Consider the following 17,185-nt stretch of genomic DNA (forward strand, 5'->3'; position numbering starts at 1 on the left):
AAGAAGACTAGTCTCACCGTGTGATCTCTTTTTCTATGCAGGATGACATAATGCAAGCTAATAGAAATGTTTTTTTAATAAATACATATATATATATATTTTTTTTTTTGGAATCTCGCCAATAAATACCCATGATATTTTCATCCTCAAAGTCGTGACGAAGTTTTGAAGCAAGCAGGAATAGGAGGAGAATCATCTTCTGCTGTGAAGATGGTGTTTGTTAAAGAGGAGAGTGAGGAGAACATGAGAGAACCAGAAACATGGAGAATAAAACAAGAGGAACCAGAAATATTGAGAATAAAACACGAGGAACCAGAAAGATGGAGAATAAAACACGAGGAACAAGGAGGTTGGTGTCTATTTTTTGTTTGTCTTTAATGACTTTTTGTGGTAACAAAGCTTTAGAAATAAAAACAGTGGTTGTTTTTTAAGAGTGTGGGACACTGATATTTGGAGTCTTTGATTATTATATCACTACAAAAAGCTCTGCAATTGACTGAGTGACATTACTGGTGGGTTATCAATCTGGTCTGTGGAGGAAACACTGGGTTTCTTTATTTTAGAGCCATACAAAATCAAAGATGAGTATATGTGTTTTTTACAGTAGAGGCCATAAAAGTGATGAAAATAGTACATTTGTGTTTATTGCTGTAAATTATAGATTATATCACTTTTTCTAATTTTCATTTCAGCATGATAAATACTAAAATTAATAACTTTATTGATATGTTTTATTATTTTGTGAGAAAAAAAATGACCGAAGGGTGACTTCCTAAATACTACTTTCAATCACTTCTAAGTTCACTTCAGGTGCAGAAAACTTATTTTCTGTCATTAGAAGCTACAAGCAGACCTTAATATAAAAGAAAACCACGACTTTTGCCGGATTTGATTTGTGTGTAAAGAACAGAAAACTTCTAGAAAGGCTAATTTGTTTTGTTACTCAGCATTCTGGCAAGATAAAATGCTTAATCTTAGTAAATTTTATGAATAATACGTGTTGCTATAAGTCGGCCTGCTTCTGCCCTAACTTGACTTCCGGTAGACGTCCCAATAGAATCAATAACAACATCTAAGTCCTTCTAGAGTAGATCATTTAGAGTAGACAACCAAATACACACTTGATTACCTAAATTACATATTTCCTGTATTTCACGTTTTTTTTTCTTATTTTAAGAACTTACAGCAGAACACATTGGCACAATATGTTTAACAAACTACTTTACATTTAACCAACCAATTACATGGAATTATTTACACTGGAAAGTTTTCTGCGAGGTCTTGGCAAAAAACATTGCAGTTCGTATCAAGAACATGATGCATGATGGGATACGCTTATCACTGTAAAAAGTGATGTCTACTTAACCAAATGTTAGCTTTTTCCATGTCACAGCTGATTCTTAATTATTTATTTTAGGGCTGATGAAAGTGAAGGAAGAAAGACAAGATCTAGATGAAGTGGAGGAGGAACATCACGATGTGGATGAAGAAAAGTCAGAGAGTTGCCGCGTTCAAATAACAGACGTCAAAAGGCCTTTCAGCTGCTCTCAGTGTGGATACCGTTACGGACAGAGAAGAAGCCTTATTAAACACATGAGAATTCATACGGGAAAAACCTTTCAGCTGCTCTCAATGCGGAAACACTTTCACGTGTAAGAAAACCTGAAGAATCACATGTTAATTCACGCCGGGATAAAGCCTTTTACCTGCTCTCAGTGTGGGAAGAGTTTTACCAGGAAAAGTCAACTTAAGGATCACATGCATATCCACTCTTCAGAAAAACCTTTCAGCTGCTCTCAGTGCGGAAAGAGTTTCACGCGTAAAACAAACCTTAAGACTCACATGTTAATTCACGATGGAATAAAGCCTTTCAGCTGCTCTGAGTGTGGAAAGACTTTCACTCAGAAAGGACACCTTAAGGATCATCTGGTAACTCACTCTTCAGAAAAGCCTTTCAGCTGCTCTCAGTGCGGAAGCACCTTCACTCGTAAAGCGGACCTTAAGAAGCACATGTTAATTCATAACGGAATAAAGCCTTTTACCTGCTCTCAGTGTGGGAAGAGTTTCACACAGAAAGTAAGCCTGATGAAACACATGAGAATTCACAGCAGGGGAAAGCGTTATAGCTGCTCTCAGTGAAGAACGAACACCTTACGTATCACGTTAATTCATGCTGGAATAAAATGTTCACGTGCTGTCCGTGTGTATGGAGTTTACATTCATTCATTTTGCAGATGCTTTTATCTAAGTGACTTACAATTTACAAAGCTATAAAACAATGTAATATGTTCTGTTTACATACAACACACTAATAAATATACCATGTACGTTAAAATGTGCATATTCTTTTTCTGTACTTTTCCCAGTTTTACCTAGCGCTGAAATCCAGCTGAGAACACGTAGGGCCCGAATTGATTGCATCTGGGCCCGGGCAGTGTCATCCCTTAAAACAACACGCCATCGTTTAATTGTGCAAAAACACGCTGAAATTGTATTTTCAAGTCAATTTTATTTATTCATTTATTACAGTAAAAAAATTTTCAATGTGTACATTAAATCATCTAATGTTTTAACATTTTGATATTTTATAAGCATACATGTGAAAAATATATATATATATTTAGTTTTTTCTTACGTTTAAGGTATTGATGGTTCAGAAGCAGGAAAACATGTTTATAGTGACAATAAATGCAATATTAATTCAATGAAATAATGCCAAAGTATTCAGCTCATATTTCATGTATTTCATATAGATGTATCTGCATTGAAATGATCAAACAATAATAAACGCATCAAAATACATCTGTAAATATGTCATGATAACCAATAGACTTGTCTGGCATAATCAGCTAATGGACTATTATAACATTTAAACCCTTCCGTGAAAAATTGTATGCAATAACTAGTTAAGTTAGAAAAGTACTATGTATTTGAATTATTTTAAAAATAATAATGGTCATTAAAGACCACCTGTCACGCTCTAAAGATATTACATTTAAAAATAGGCAGTACAGTATAAACATATTCCTGAAAGCTGTATGCAAATCTCCATAATATATTATTATTGACATGAAGACGAATCTTGGTGTAATCTGGCCGGTTATTCGTACATCACTGTTTCTTTGTGCTGCAGTTTCTTCCTCCCTGCAAAATAATTAATCACAAAAGCATTGACTGAGCTCCTATGATTGCAGAACATCAACGCTTTACGTGAATCATCTGAAAACTCACCAGCTCTTCTCTCACAGACGATCTGAAGAAGAATCACAGTAGGAGCAGCAAACACTGCAAACTCTGCAATAATCACAATCACTGCAGGAAAGATGTGAAAAGAGAGGAAGATGAGGTTGAAGTCAGGGTTGCAAAGCTATGAATGATTATGTATTGAAATAGTATCAATTATGTATATGCATGTATTTCCCTAGAAGCCCCTTTGTGGCCAGATAATGAAGGGGAGGGATTTTGCTTCAGAGAGTCAAAGCTGGAAGAAATCTCTGGAGAAAAAATTTACACACAGATACTGATTCTAGAAGACACCACTGGAGGATGGGTTTGAGGTAAGATTCACCATATTACAGAAACTTCATCTTTATACCAGTCAAGACCTCAAGTATATCGTTATCAGCTACAGATAACAGACTATGCATATCCAAAGCCACGGACTCCATCTCACCGACAAATCAGAATAAAGATCTAATTATCAGATTACATGTGTAGATGAAAATAAGGCTTGTGAAAATAAGGAGTGTGAGAGATGATGAACCTCGTGCAAGAGCTACTTCTGGAGTTTGTCTTGAAGTCGTCTCAGAGTTTGAGCTGCTGACTTGAATCTGTGTTGTTGAATCTGGAGCTGCGGAAGATGAACGTTCAGATCCATCCGAGGTCTGGCAGGTCACTTTAAAATGTGTTTTGTTACATATTACAAAAATGCATGGTTTAAAATGATTTTGCAGTGTATTTTGTTAAATTACAAAAATTGTGTAACAATCTAAGTACATTGCAGTATTTAAGGTAAGGACCATCCTAACATTGATGTCTTGTATTTATATACGTCTAGATAAAAAGGGGTGGAGTGAATGCATTTATAATAATTATAGATGCATGAATAATGGTATGAGATTATAACATTTTGAACATAGCAATAGTAAATTATCGAATTTTTTTAAATTATGAAACTAAATCTACCAGTAGGCGTGGAAAATCCCTGTTTTAATTAAAGAGTTATTTAAAGATTTAATTTATTCAAAAAGTAATTGGGTCATTCTCTCAGCTGATTCGTTCAAAACGTGGTCAAATGTTGCTTGCAGACCTATGACCCTTAATTCTGACGCAAATTTATTTTGAAGATGGTGGTTATTTGCATTATGTGCAATAGCAATAGATGCTACTTAACCACAGATGTTTTACACTAAATGTAAATAGCTATTAATTTTATGTACACTATGTAGAAAAAGTAGAATTTACTGCCGTCATGCTAACATTCAGAAAAACAGCACTGTCCTTCCTTGACTGATATTGCTCAACGTATAACTCTGACAACCGTTGGAGATCCAAGTGCAAGCTTTATCGGAGCACAGCATGGTCAAACAGTCAAAGTTCAAACACCAGCAAACAGTAATATCCAGCGTAATGCAAAACAAGTAATGGTCGGGGCAGGCAGCAAAAGAATCACAAAACACAAGAGGGCAATCCAAAGTAACAAGGCAAAACCATACTTTCGTCTCCTGTTTGGCCTGACCCAGCAGAAGAAGCAGAGGAGAGAGCTAGATGTAACGCTAATTCAATTATTTTGTATTTCATTTCTCCCCGACCCTGGCTGCGTCATAATACTGTAGAACATTAACATGTTCCACCAACCGTGTTTACTTTGGTAGTAGGTGAGGGCATTCTATGCCACACTTATATAGACAGAACACTTGTGAAGTAAGGCTAAAAGCTTATTTAATTGACTTAAGTGATGCTTATGCTTGCCGCTGTCTTTAAAGTTGATTTTGTGCTGTGGACTGGACTCTGCTGTCATTGAAACTGCTTGAGCTACAACAATCATATTTTATTTAGTAAACAAAATAACACTAAACTAGCATGTCTAACAGATACTCTTCATAACTGAAGTTAAGTGACGTGTGGAATGTGTTCTGCATTTGTTATGATTATTATGCCGCAGGAACCTTTTTTAGTATTGTGGAAGTACCCACTTTTTGGCGTGTAAAAAAACCTGTAAACATATTTACTCCACAAACTTTGAAAACAGCAATAACAGCATTTACCTGTTCTCTGCAGTGTTGTGTTCTTGTCAATTATTTTTTGGTTTCTTAGCCCAAATTCTTTTTTTTCGCTTGAAATCGACACCTAGAACTATCTGGAAGTATGTGGTGAGATAGCCCCTAATGTTTTTCAGGGATACGTTGAGGGTTTGGTTCCTTTGTTCAAGTGAGCACTGATTGTTCCTTCCCCCATTGATTAATGAGCTTGTTTTCTCACCTGATCTCCTGACAGTGAATGTGACTGAGGTCTTGACTTGATCTCTGTGAGTAACTTCACATCTCCACTCTCTGTAGAGATCTTCATTCAGGAGTGTTGTATTCAGACTGATTATACAGTGATCTGATGAAAATAATATCTGATCTCTGTAGTCTGATCTCTTCAGTTTAACACCAGCCTGATTCACCCAGAACACCTCAATTCTCTCAGAACTGATCCAATCATCACAAGAGTCTCTAGTATATGAATATAAATAAAGCTGACAGAAGAGAGTCACAGAGTCTGCACTGATCTCAGTCTGTGAGGATGACGAAGATGATGAAGACACTGAAACATAAAATATCACACTTTTCAGTCATCATAAGAGTTTAAATGAAGAATTTCAAATTGATCGTATAATAATAAACTTACCCTGAAGAACATGCAGATAAACAAGAGCATCAGCTCCATGTTGTTTTATTCCATTCACATATTGTCTGCAGATGTAAAGTCCAGAATCTTCTTCTGTGATGTTCTTGATGTTCAGAGAGCAGTCAGACCTCAGACTCAGTCTCTCATGTCTCTCTGTGTCTTTCTTCTTTATCCCTAAACCGATCAGTTCAACTCCTTCTGAATATCTGTTATAATAGATCCATGTAGTTGATGTACAGTTATGAAGAGTATTTTTACAGGACAGACGGACATTTACACCAGAACTGATGAACACATGATCATCCACTCCACTGATACCTGAAATACAATATGAGTGATCATGTAAGGGAAACAGGTAGATTTTGCTCCAATGAAACTAATCTCAGAATCTCAGCTGATGATACATTATTAGTTGATTAATCTGCAACAAACATATTTATAGACATTAATATCCAAAACAGGAAAAACTGTTTATTATCATGGTAACAAGATCGGCAGTTTTAGACTCTTCTTAACGCCCTTTTATATATTGGGTCTCAGTGTATTTTCCTTTCAGCATCTTCGTATTTTAAGGCCTCATATAATTTGGTTCCAGATATAATGGAATTTCAATATGGCTCCAGAATAAAGTTGTTAAATCTGTGGTCAAAAATAAACTTAATTTAGCTCATTTATGTTGCTGCTTTTAAAGAGGAATGTCCGAACAACAAATAATGTTGAAACCAGACATGTATTTCATGTTTCCTTTTGTTAAAACAACTGCATTGAACATGCTTGTCTGAGTCTGTATAACTCAAGACACTCCAATATGACTTTAGTTTCTTGTTGTTAATAAACCTTTCTTTTGAAATCTTAATTTTAAAGGCCCTACATTGTTCAGTCTCAGATTTATGGGGATCTCAATGAGACTTTTCAGTGGTGGAAAACCAATCGTTAGTCACTTTGTAATCAGCTGATACTGATTTAATTTAAAGAACTATGTCTAATTAAGAAATATTGCTTAAATTAGAATAGTATGTTGTTTTCCTCTGTCAAAACATTTGCTTAAAAGTGTTAAAAGTGGACTGAAATGGTCAAGTAGAGGCACATTTCCTTGCTCTATGTACTCTTACAAAGATCGCTGAAGCCTGCAGATTTGACACAAAATAACAATGTTGTTGCGTCTTTCTGAAGTCGGTTTTAACCCAAATTTAATATTTTGCCACATGTATCCATCTTCTAAAGAAATATTAGTAAAATAAAAAATGTGAAGAGATATTTGATTGATTTGACACGGAATGACCTGAAGGGAAAGTCTTGGTTCTGCTCACATTATCATTGTCTGATTCCCTCTAACATGCTACAGTTATATTTCTGTATTAATGTATGAAGCTTCATAAACAACGCCCGTGACAGTGGTCTCATGTCGATGAGTTCTCAAATTAAAACAGTATTTATTTTTACTGAGCTCTTTAAAGGAGTTCAAAAAGCGTGTAGAAATGTGCTTACCTGTGAGAAGTGAAGAGAGAAAGATGAGTCCCAGCAGACACAGATCACACTTATCAGACATCTTCTCTCTCTTGACCGTCTTTCCAGATCCTCAGCAGCTTCTACAGTGGAGATCTTGAGACTGATGCAGAATTCAACCTTCTTAAAGAAAGGAGAACTACCAACAGACTTTGTTCCCATCAGTCTATTCTGGGTTCAGTGATCTCTGATTTATTTTCATCAGTTTTCGGTGAGATCACAGCTCCGAAAAAACCACAGGAAACATGTCATGTCACACTTAGCACAAAACCTGACCTCCTCGAGCCACCTGCCTGGATTAAAACTAGACGAAAGGTTTCACGAAGAATATATGGACTTAAACAGAGCTTAGAAGGAGCAATAAAGACTTGTCTTCTTCAGACTGAAAAGACTGATTGGTAAATACAAAATAAATCAGATTTCCACACACAAAAAATTATCTAATAACCCAATAATAGTAAACTAAATGGTAACACTTTACTTCGATGGCCTCTGAGAGGTGAGTCATGGGCTGATGTGTGAACGCATTAACAGAGTTTACTCATTTACTGCTCAGCCGAAGATAGTGGTGAAAGACTCCCCCCACAGCCCAAACACACACACACACACACTAACACACACAATGCCTGATGATTATGATCTAATAGAACTTCTGTGAGCAGTATACCCACAATGTTTGTAGGAGCACAATCATCATGCCGACATTTCCCACCATTCTCAATTAAACTTTTTTCTACTCAGAAACCAGCTTCACCACTCTTGCTCGTTAGGCAGTTTAGCTGAGAACAACTTGGTAGTCAAGCACAGACTTCTTCAGTTCAAATTAAAATTGTATTTGTCACATACACATACATACATGGTACGACATGCAGTGAAATGTTTTTTACAACCTTCCAGCGTCGGAAAGAAAACAAAATATATATCTATATATAAATATAAAATATAAAAAATATATATATACAAAGAAGTGTGCAAAGTATAAAAGGTAAAAAATGAAATAAAGTATAAAATATAAAATATAAGTATAAAATATGGCACCGTATTTCAAAGGTAAAAGATTAAATAAGTATAAAATATAAAATATAAAGTGGCTGTGTGGATGTCCAATGTAAAGTGACTAGTGCAATTTTGTCCAGTGTAATTGTCCAATTGTAAGTGGGTATCTGGGGAAGAGGGGTGAACATGGGAATCCCGGTGATTCGGTGCTGGGTGTTCTCTGGTTCAGACTCCGAATGGCCTGTGGGAAGAAGCTCCTCCTCATTCTCTCTGTGTTTGCCTTCAGGGAACGAAAGCACTTTCCTGAACGCAGCAGAAAAAAGAGTCCATTGTTGGGATGGCTGAGGTCTTCCACGATCTTCCTGGCCCTGGTACAGCACCGCTTGTTGTAGATGTGCTGCAGTACAGGGAGCTCAGTGCGGATGGTGCACTCAGCTGACCGCACCACCTTCTGAAGAGCTCGCCTGTCCTGCATGGTGCTGTTCCCGAACCAGGAGGTGATGTTTCCCATCAGGACACTCTCGATGGTGCAGGTGTAAAAGTTCCTGAGCACCTGAGATGGGAGTCTGAAGTCTCTTAAGCACATCAGATGGAATAGACGCTGCCAGGCCTTCTTCACCAGGGTGTTGATGTGACAGGACCAAGACAGGTCCTGCATGATGTGAACACCCAGGTACCGAAAACTGTCCACTCACTCCACTGGGGTCCCGTTGATCGTGATGGGATGGTAAGAGCGCACCTGCTTTGTGCTGAAGTTCACTATTAACTCCTTTGTTTTGCTGACGTTCAGGAGCAGATTGTTCTCCTGACACCATCTCTCCAGGTTGTTGATCTCCTGAAGGTAGGCCATCTCATCGTTGTTGGAGATCAGGCCCACCACGACAGTGTCGTCAGCAAATTTAATGATGGTGGTGGAGGTCGTAGTGGCCACACAGTCATGTGTGTACAGCGAGTACAGCAGGGGGCTCAGAACACAACCCTGAGGGGCTCCAGTGCTGAGGGTGAGGGAGGATGAGGTGTGTTTTCCCATCCGTATGGCTTGTGGTCTGTCGGTCAGGACGTTGGTGATCCAGTGACGCAGGGATGGGCTGAGTCCCAGGACCTCCAACTTCGAGGTGAGCGTGGAGGGAACTATGGTGTTGAACGCTGAACTATAGTCCACGAACAGCATTTTCACATAGTTCCCTTTTCTAAAATCCAGGTGGCCCGTGGTTGTGTGGAGGAGGTGTGTGATGGCATCCTCCATAGACCGGTTCTAGGGGTAGGCAAACTGTAGTGGGTCGAGTGTGTCCGGTAGTGATGAGGTGATGAAGTCTCTGACGAGTCTCTCAAAGCACTTCATCACTACCGACGTCAGAGCTACAGGGCGGTAATCATTCAGGCAAGATGGTTGAGGTTTCTTCGGCACAGGAACAATGATGGACTCTTTGAAACACGAGGGGACTGTAAACTGTTTCAGGGAGAGATTAAATATCTCAGTCAACACTGAAATGGTGAACGTGATTTCCTCTCCGGCTCTCTCGGCATGCATGCTGTTCATCATACCGCTAGTGGCGCTAGCGTGATTAGCTGCAGCCTCGAAACGAGCATAAAAGTTATTTCGCTCGTTTGCCAGAGAAGCATCCGCACTCTTCACTCTGGAGGTTGGCGTTTTATAGTCTGTGATGTTTCTCAGTTTCTGCCACAGGCTCCTAGAGTCACTGTGTTGAAACTGTGACTCTAGTTTCCTCCCGTAGCGTCTCTTTGCCTCCTTTACCGCTCTGCGCACACTGTACGATGCAGCCTTGTATTCGGTCATATCCCCGGTGACTATCCCCATGTTATAGGCTGCGGAGCGGGATCTCAAAGAGTCACGGATAGTTTTGTCTACCCACGGCTTCTGGTTGGGAAACGTCCTGATGATGGTTTTCTCTACCGTGTCATCCGCTAGTTTCCCGATGAATCCCACCACCGCTTCCGTGAACACGTTGACGTCCTCGGAGCTACACCTGAACATGGCCCAGTCTGCGTCGTCCAAAGCGTCCTGCAAAGCGGCCACCGAATGGTCAGACCAGCGTGACACCTCCCTCTGTACCGGGGCTTCCTGTTTCAGCCTCTGTTTGTAAACAGGCACGAGCAAGATGGTCATGGTCCGATTTACCAAACGGTGGGCATGATTTTGCCTTGTAGCTGTCTCTGAAGGGTGTGTAGCAGTGATCCAGTGTCCTTTCGCCCCTGGTGGGGCAGGTGATTTGCTGGTGAAAGTTCGGCAGTGCGTGCTTGAGGTTTGCACTGTTAAAATCCCCCAGCACAATGAGTGCGGCGTCCCGGTGCTGTGTCTGGTGTGTTGTGAGGTGATCGTGTAAGTCCCATATTGCAGTGTCCATGTCCACTTGAGGTGGAATGTAAACGGCACTGACTATGACCGAGCTGAATTCCTGTGGAAGATAGAAAGGGCGACATTTGATGGTCAGAAGTTCCAGGTTTGGTGTGCAGGAGCATGAGAGAGGAACAACGCTCGCGCTGTCGCACCAGCGGTTGTTCACCATCAGACACACTCCACCTCCCCTTGTCTTCCCTGACTCCATTGTTCTGTCCATGTGGTAAACAGAGAAAAACTCGGCCGGTTGTACAGCGTGGTCCGGTACCGCTGGGTTCAGCCATGTCTCGGTGAAGCAGAGAAGGTTGCAGTCCCGAATGTCTCTCTGGAACTTGATCCTTGCCCTGAGGTCATCGAGCTTGTTTTCCAGAGACTGGACGTTGGCTAACAGGACACTAGGTAGGGGAGCGCGGTGTGAGCGTGCCCTCAACCTGTTCCTGACGGCGGCTCGTTTCCCTCGTGGACGCCGGTGCGGGCCACATCCTTTTGTCTTCGAAAGGATCTCGCTCAGCCAACATGGGTCCGGGTTTAAAAACTGCGAAAGGTGGGTGCATTGTACACCAATAGATATAAGAGTGGCTCGGTCATATTTAGTGATAGCCATCTTATATAAAGAAAACAGCGCAGAGAGTCCAGAGAGTTTCTTAAAGCCACACTGTCAAAATGACAATACATTACATCTCCCTTCCTCAGAAGAAAACATTCAAACTCAAACAAAACAATTGTATATGTATATATACATCCATATAACTATTATGAATGTCAAATTCTTGACTGCTATTTTCCTTTCAAACTACAATAACATAAATAAAGGAATTAGCACACATTCTGTGTAAACTTCAGTCAATGATGCATTTAACACTAACAATGAACATTCCAGCATCATTACTTCCACAAGGTGTCTTTACCACACCTTTCCCTGACTACAGACAGAGCCTATTTGGAGGTTTCACTACTCTTCCCCGCCTAGTGACATACTGTCCTGCTGGCAGTGATTGCTTGCCAGAGAAAGGCTCCTCATGCGTTGATTGAGGCAAAATAGTGTGAGCTGCCCTATAGTTTGTGCCCTTCATCACTAAATGCCTCTGGCATTTCAGTCCAAAGTTCGTTGTCAGGCCTATGACGGGCCTCATTTGCTTTTGCTGTACTTTTACGAAGATGCTGAATGTTGCGACGGTACTCCTTACTTCCACAGTCTACAACATAGGATCTTGGAGCACAATGTGGTCTCACTATGACACCAGGAGACCACTTGAAATGTCCAGGATATGGTTGCATCCTTACTTCCTCTCCGGGACGCAGAGGAGTCCGGGGACCACTTGCCCTTTTGCGGTCGTAATAGTACTTTTGGATGCTTTTGCTTTCATCCAGACGACATTTCACTTTGAAAGGGTCATAGACAGTAGGTGTGAGCAACTGCCAAGCAGCAGGCAGGTTGTTACGGGGCCGTCTGCCCATTAGTAGCTGTGCTGGTGATAGGCCTACTGACTCTATTGGCGTTGACCTGTAGTCCAAAAGAGCAAGATGTTTGTCTAATGCCTTGCTCCATAGTCTCTTAACAGTCTGAACTGCTCGCTCTGCTTCACCATTTGAATGTGGTGTGTGAGGTGATGACGTCTTATGCGTGACTCCATAGCTTTGGCAGAAATCCTTAAATTCTTCTGCAGAGTACTGGGGACCATTATCCGTTCGAAGAGTGGTTGGTATTCCATGTCTGCTAAATTGAGCCTTAAGAGCTTCAACAACAGCACTGCTATACAGACCTTTCAGCTTATCCACTTCAATGAATTTTGAAAAGTAATCCACCACTAAAACATAATGATTACTGTTACGTTACAGAACGTTATTGGGTTTTCTTGTATGTTGTTTTCTGCTTTATTTCAGTTTATCCCTTGTTGACGCTGCTGATTGGTTGTCTTTCATCCCCGTAGTCCAACCAATCCTGTCGTCCTGCTTCCCTGATTGGTTGCTTCACATGCCAGCATTTCAACCAATCCTGTCAGTCTGCTCTCCTGATTTGTGCAGATAGTGGTCCATTGCTCAGGCTTCAACCAATCGCCATTCTCAACTGGGTTTTAAAAGCCTAGTTTAGAGACTGATGAGGGGGATTTTGTTTGAGACTCATTTTGTAAATGGTTGTCTTTGTTGGTGGCAGAAAGACTGGCTAAGAAAAGCAAGCCACGTGGTTTACATCCCAACATTTAGGTGATTCTTTGTCTAGAGATACACTAGGTAAGGTGGTGCGTGCCAACCTATGTACTTCTTAAGAAGAGTAGTTTAGGACGTCCTGGACGTTGAAGATTTTCTTTTCCTTTTCTTTTGTTTTTCTTAGGTCAGTTTTAAAGGGGAACTTGTTTGTAGTTTGGCTTTTTGGTTTATTTTCAGCCGCACCAATAGCCAGTCTTTCTATCTGTTCTGCTTTACACTTGAAATGATTCTTTTATGTAAATGTTTTTCTTTAATTAGTATTATTTCTTTTGCACTTTCATATTCATTGTAAATAAATCACCTCATTCAGCATCTCGTTTGTCTCGTGTCATCGCTTTGGTTGTAACCAGTGTTGGATATTCAGCCTACCAATGTCTCTTAAATTTAAGTGTGCGACCCATACACCCCTAGTCCATCTTGGGATTGTAACATTAACTTCAAACTCAAACAGATCTGAGGCTACCTCTTCAAACGGAAGTCCTGGAGTTTCTGTGGGCTTGAGCGGTTCTCTGGGTAGACTTACTGCACACTTACTGCAGTTCTTTATCATTTCCTCTATTTTAGCACTCATGCCTGGCCAGTATAAGACCTCACGAGCTCTCTGTTTGCTTTTCACTATTCCTAAGTGAGACTGATGTACAATTTTCAGCATATTATGTTGCATGGATGGAGGTATTACTATACGCAGGCCTTTGTAGATTATGCCGTCAACTATAGCAAGCTGACTTCGAGAATCCCAATACGGTTGGACTACTGTGGGCGTGTCGCGTCTGTGGTTTGGCCACCCTTGCTGTATCATTTGTTGGAGAGCGCTGAACTCTTTTTTTGTACACTCCTGGAGCTCAGAGTACTTCTTCTCACTAACCGAGACAAAACTGAGCATTGAGATACATTCCAAGCCTTCAATTTCTGTCTTTTTCTCAGGTAGTTGTGCTCTAGACAATGTGTCAGGTAGCTCCATGTCTTTCCCTCGCCTGTAATGGACTGTCAGGTCATACCACTGGAGCCTAAGACGCATTCTTTGTATGCGCATGGGGGTAGAGAGGAGTGGCTTCTTAAAAATGTCTTCCAGAGGTTTGTGGTCATTGTACACTGTGACATGATTTCCAAAGATGTAATTGTGAAACTTGGTACAGGAGTGGACAATGGAGAGCATCTCCTTCTCTATTTGCGCATAGCGAGTTTCGGTGTCTGTTAGTGATCGAGACGAGAAGGCGACTGGATGGTCGTCCTGCAGCAGAACAGCACCCAAGCCGCTGCTGCTGGCATCACAGTAAATTTCAACAGGTTTGGAAGGATCGAAGAATTTAAGTACTGGTGACTGTGTGCATAAATCTTTTAGTTTGTCAAATGCTTGTTGCTGTGCTGGCTGCCATGCAAATTCAACATCAGTCTTTAGAAGCTGCCGCAGTGGAGCATCCACCTCGCTGAGGTTTGGCAGAAACTTCGACAAGTAGGTAACAAAGCCTAGAAAGCGACAGACACCATCCTTGTTTGTTGGCGCTGGCATTGACTTAACAGCTTCTATTTTAGCTGGGTCAGCCTTTAGGCCCTCGGCTGTTATTAGGTGTCCTACATATGGCACAGAAGATTGCTTGATGTGGCATTTATCGAAGTTGAGGCTCAAATTGTAACTTGTGGCTCTCTGAATTACTTTATGGAGAATCGCATCATGCTCCGTTTCGGTGGGAGCTGCAATCAGGATATCATCCATGATGCTTATTGCGCCACTGATTCCCTCAAGCATTTCGTCCATTATTCTTTGAAAAATTTCTGGTGAGCATTTCAAGCCAAAAGGAAGCCTCAGCCACCTAAACCTCCCAATAGGTGTGTTGAAAGTTGTCAACAAAGATGATGCTTCATCCAGTTCTATTTGCAAGAACCCAGATTTTGCATCCAGGACTGAAAAAACTTTGGCGCCCGGGATTGCTGAGACTACTTCCTCAATGGGGCGCATCGGGTAGTGCTCACGCTTTATGGCCTTATTTAAATCATTCGGATCGATGCAAATTCTGATCTTGCCATTTCGAACAGCTGTTACCATTGAGCTGACCCATTCGGTTGGTTGGTCGACTTTGGTGATGAATCCATCTGTGACCATTTCTTGTAGTTTCTCAATTATTTTCTTTCGGAGTGCCGCTGGTTGCCTTCTGACTGGATGAACAACGCCTTTTGCATTTGGGTCAATTTTGATGGTGTATTTGCCCGGCAAAGTTCCTGTTGTATGAGCCAACTCTGGATAATCGTCTAACCCAGGTGGTATATTTTGTGTCTCCCTTGCATTACTAGAGCATTTTTCTTTATTCTTTTCATCTGATGGCTGCAATGCATCAAGCCTAGCAACCAAGCCTAGTGCTTCAGCTGTTTCACCACTTAGCACATTTTCTTGAGAGATATTCACAATTTCAAACTCTGCATTCACAGTAGCACTTTTGTGTTCAATCCTTAGATCCACTGCTGCTACTGGTTTTAGCTTGTGGTTTGAGTATGATTGCAGTACTCGATGTGAACGTTTAAGCTCACCAGTGTGCATAATTGTCTGATAACTACTCAAAGTCAACGTATTACACTTTGCACCAGTATCAATTCTGAATGGCACTTTCTGTGACAAAATATCAATGTCTGCTGTCCATTTGTCGCTACTCACATTATTTGTCTGTGTCAAATTAATGTGGAGAATTTCCTCTTCTTTAGATTCTAATTCTTCCGAATCCATCTCAACGCTTACAGTGTTGACAGATCTTTTGCGACATACTGCCACCCAGTGGTTTGGCTTATGACAGTAGGAACAAACAGAGCCTTTTGCTGGGCATTTTCCTTGATTCCACTTGTGCTGAGGGTCTTTACCACAGGTTGAGCACTTTTTGGGCTGGTTCACATGCATTTCTTTCTGAGGATATTTAAGTTGATATTTCTGATAGGCTTTTTTGTTTGCCACTTGGTATTTTGTTTTCACTTGTACTGCTCGCACTTGAGACTCCTCTTCCCTGACGATTTGAATCTGCTTTTGGGAAAGTTCAAATTGCTGAGCGGTTTCCAGCGCTTTTGCCAGCGTTAAATCTTCTCCTCTGTCTAACAGTCGCTCTTGAACGCGCTTCTCTCTGACACCCGCGATTATTGCATCGATCAACATGTCATCTGGATCAGCATACTCACAATCCATTAGTATAAGTCTTAAATCCTTCACAAAGTTATCAAAACTTTCAGCAATCGCTTGTTTTCTTTGCTTAAAACGATGTCTGGCTATCCTCTTATTCTTTCGCGGCCTTATATAGCTTGCGAATTTGTCCAACACTTTAAATGGATCATCCTTCTCACCTTCCGCCCAGTTAAATGTCTTATAAATCTCTCGGCCTTGTTCGCCAATCCATGTGCCTAGCCAGCCTGCACGCTGCTTTGCGGTCAGCTCTGATAGTGGGCCTTCGAAGACAAACGTGACGTGACTCCGAAATCTTTCGAATTCCTAATATAAATCCGGAGCGTCCCAGACGATTCTTGGATGCTCGAACTGCGAGGATGCCATTCTGCCTTTTTCGTGTTTTACAGACTTCTGACACCATGTAAAATAATGCACGATACCGACACAGTGCTCTCAAGTGTTCCAGGCGACTTTACTTCAATATCTGTTCTCGTGTACAAGAGTGAGGCGGAGCTTATGCAAAACAAATGCGGAGTCCAGAGAGTTTCTTAAAGCCACACTGTCAAAATGACAATACATTACACTTACAAACACATTTTAAACACTTATAATTGCCATCTAAACTAAAAGTCTCTTAGCAAAAAACAAAGACTTTTAAGATGGAAAATATATTCAATTATCATTATAACTTGTAGATGGCAGCAGAGGATCACTCATTAGTTTCAAATTTGTGTACTTTTATATTGCCTGCCCACTGCTCCAGGTGTGTGTTCACTCTTTCTCTCTCTCACTTTCTCTCTCTCACTCTTTCTCTCTCTCTCTCTTTTGCTCTCTCTTTCTCTGTGTGTGTTCACAGTGGTTGTTCAGTTCTCACTACAGTGCACTTGGATGGGTTAAAAAATGCAAAGTAGTAGTTCTGTCTTTAACTGTAATAGCCGATACTGTTACTGTTGTAGTTTTGCTACTTTGAATTTATTCTAATTGGTGTTAGTTTCTCTTGGCGTTGCGATATGTATTTTTTACTGCATGAGAACATGTGTAGTGTGAGCCAACAGTAACTAAAAATGGCGGGTCTTTGTAAACGG

General features: G+C 40.7%; 2 protein-coding genes across 2 annotated transcripts; one reads left to right on the forward strand and one right to left on the reverse strand.

The window, feature by feature from the left end:
* Positions 1 to 10: 10 nt before the first annotated feature.
* Positions 11 to 1,656, forward strand: LOC122332569 (zinc finger protein 570-like). The gene is made up of 2 exons (XM_043229905.1): positions 11 to 349; positions 1,418 to 1,656. Exons 1-2 carry the CDS (start codon positions 211 to 213, stop codon positions 1,654 to 1,656), a joined length of 378 nt encoding a protein of 125 aa, XP_043085840.1. The 5' UTR covers positions 11 to 210.
* Positions 1,657 to 2,537: 881 nt separating this feature from the next.
* On the reverse strand, positions 2,538 to 7,591 carry LOC122330314. Its single transcript, XM_043227237.1, has 6 exons — positions 7,381 to 7,591; positions 5,893 to 6,210; positions 5,482 to 5,808; positions 3,764 to 3,895; positions 3,232 to 3,312; positions 2,538 to 3,144 (listed from the first exon to the last, which is right to left on the reverse strand). The coding sequence occupies exons 1-6, from the start codon at positions 7,439 to 7,441 to the stop codon at positions 3,101 to 3,103; spliced, it is 963 nt and encodes a 320-aa protein (XP_043083172.1). The 5' UTR covers positions 7,442 to 7,591; the 3' UTR covers positions 2,538 to 3,100.
* Between the last annotated feature and the right edge of the window lie 9,594 nt (positions 7,592 to 17,185).

The sequence above is a fragment of the Puntigrus tetrazona genome, chromosome 3 (assembly GCF_018831695.1).
Source record: "Puntigrus tetrazona isolate hp1 chromosome 3, ASM1883169v1, whole genome shotgun sequence".
Taxonomy (NCBI): domain Eukaryota; kingdom Metazoa; phylum Chordata; class Actinopteri; order Cypriniformes; family Cyprinidae; genus Puntigrus; species Puntigrus tetrazona.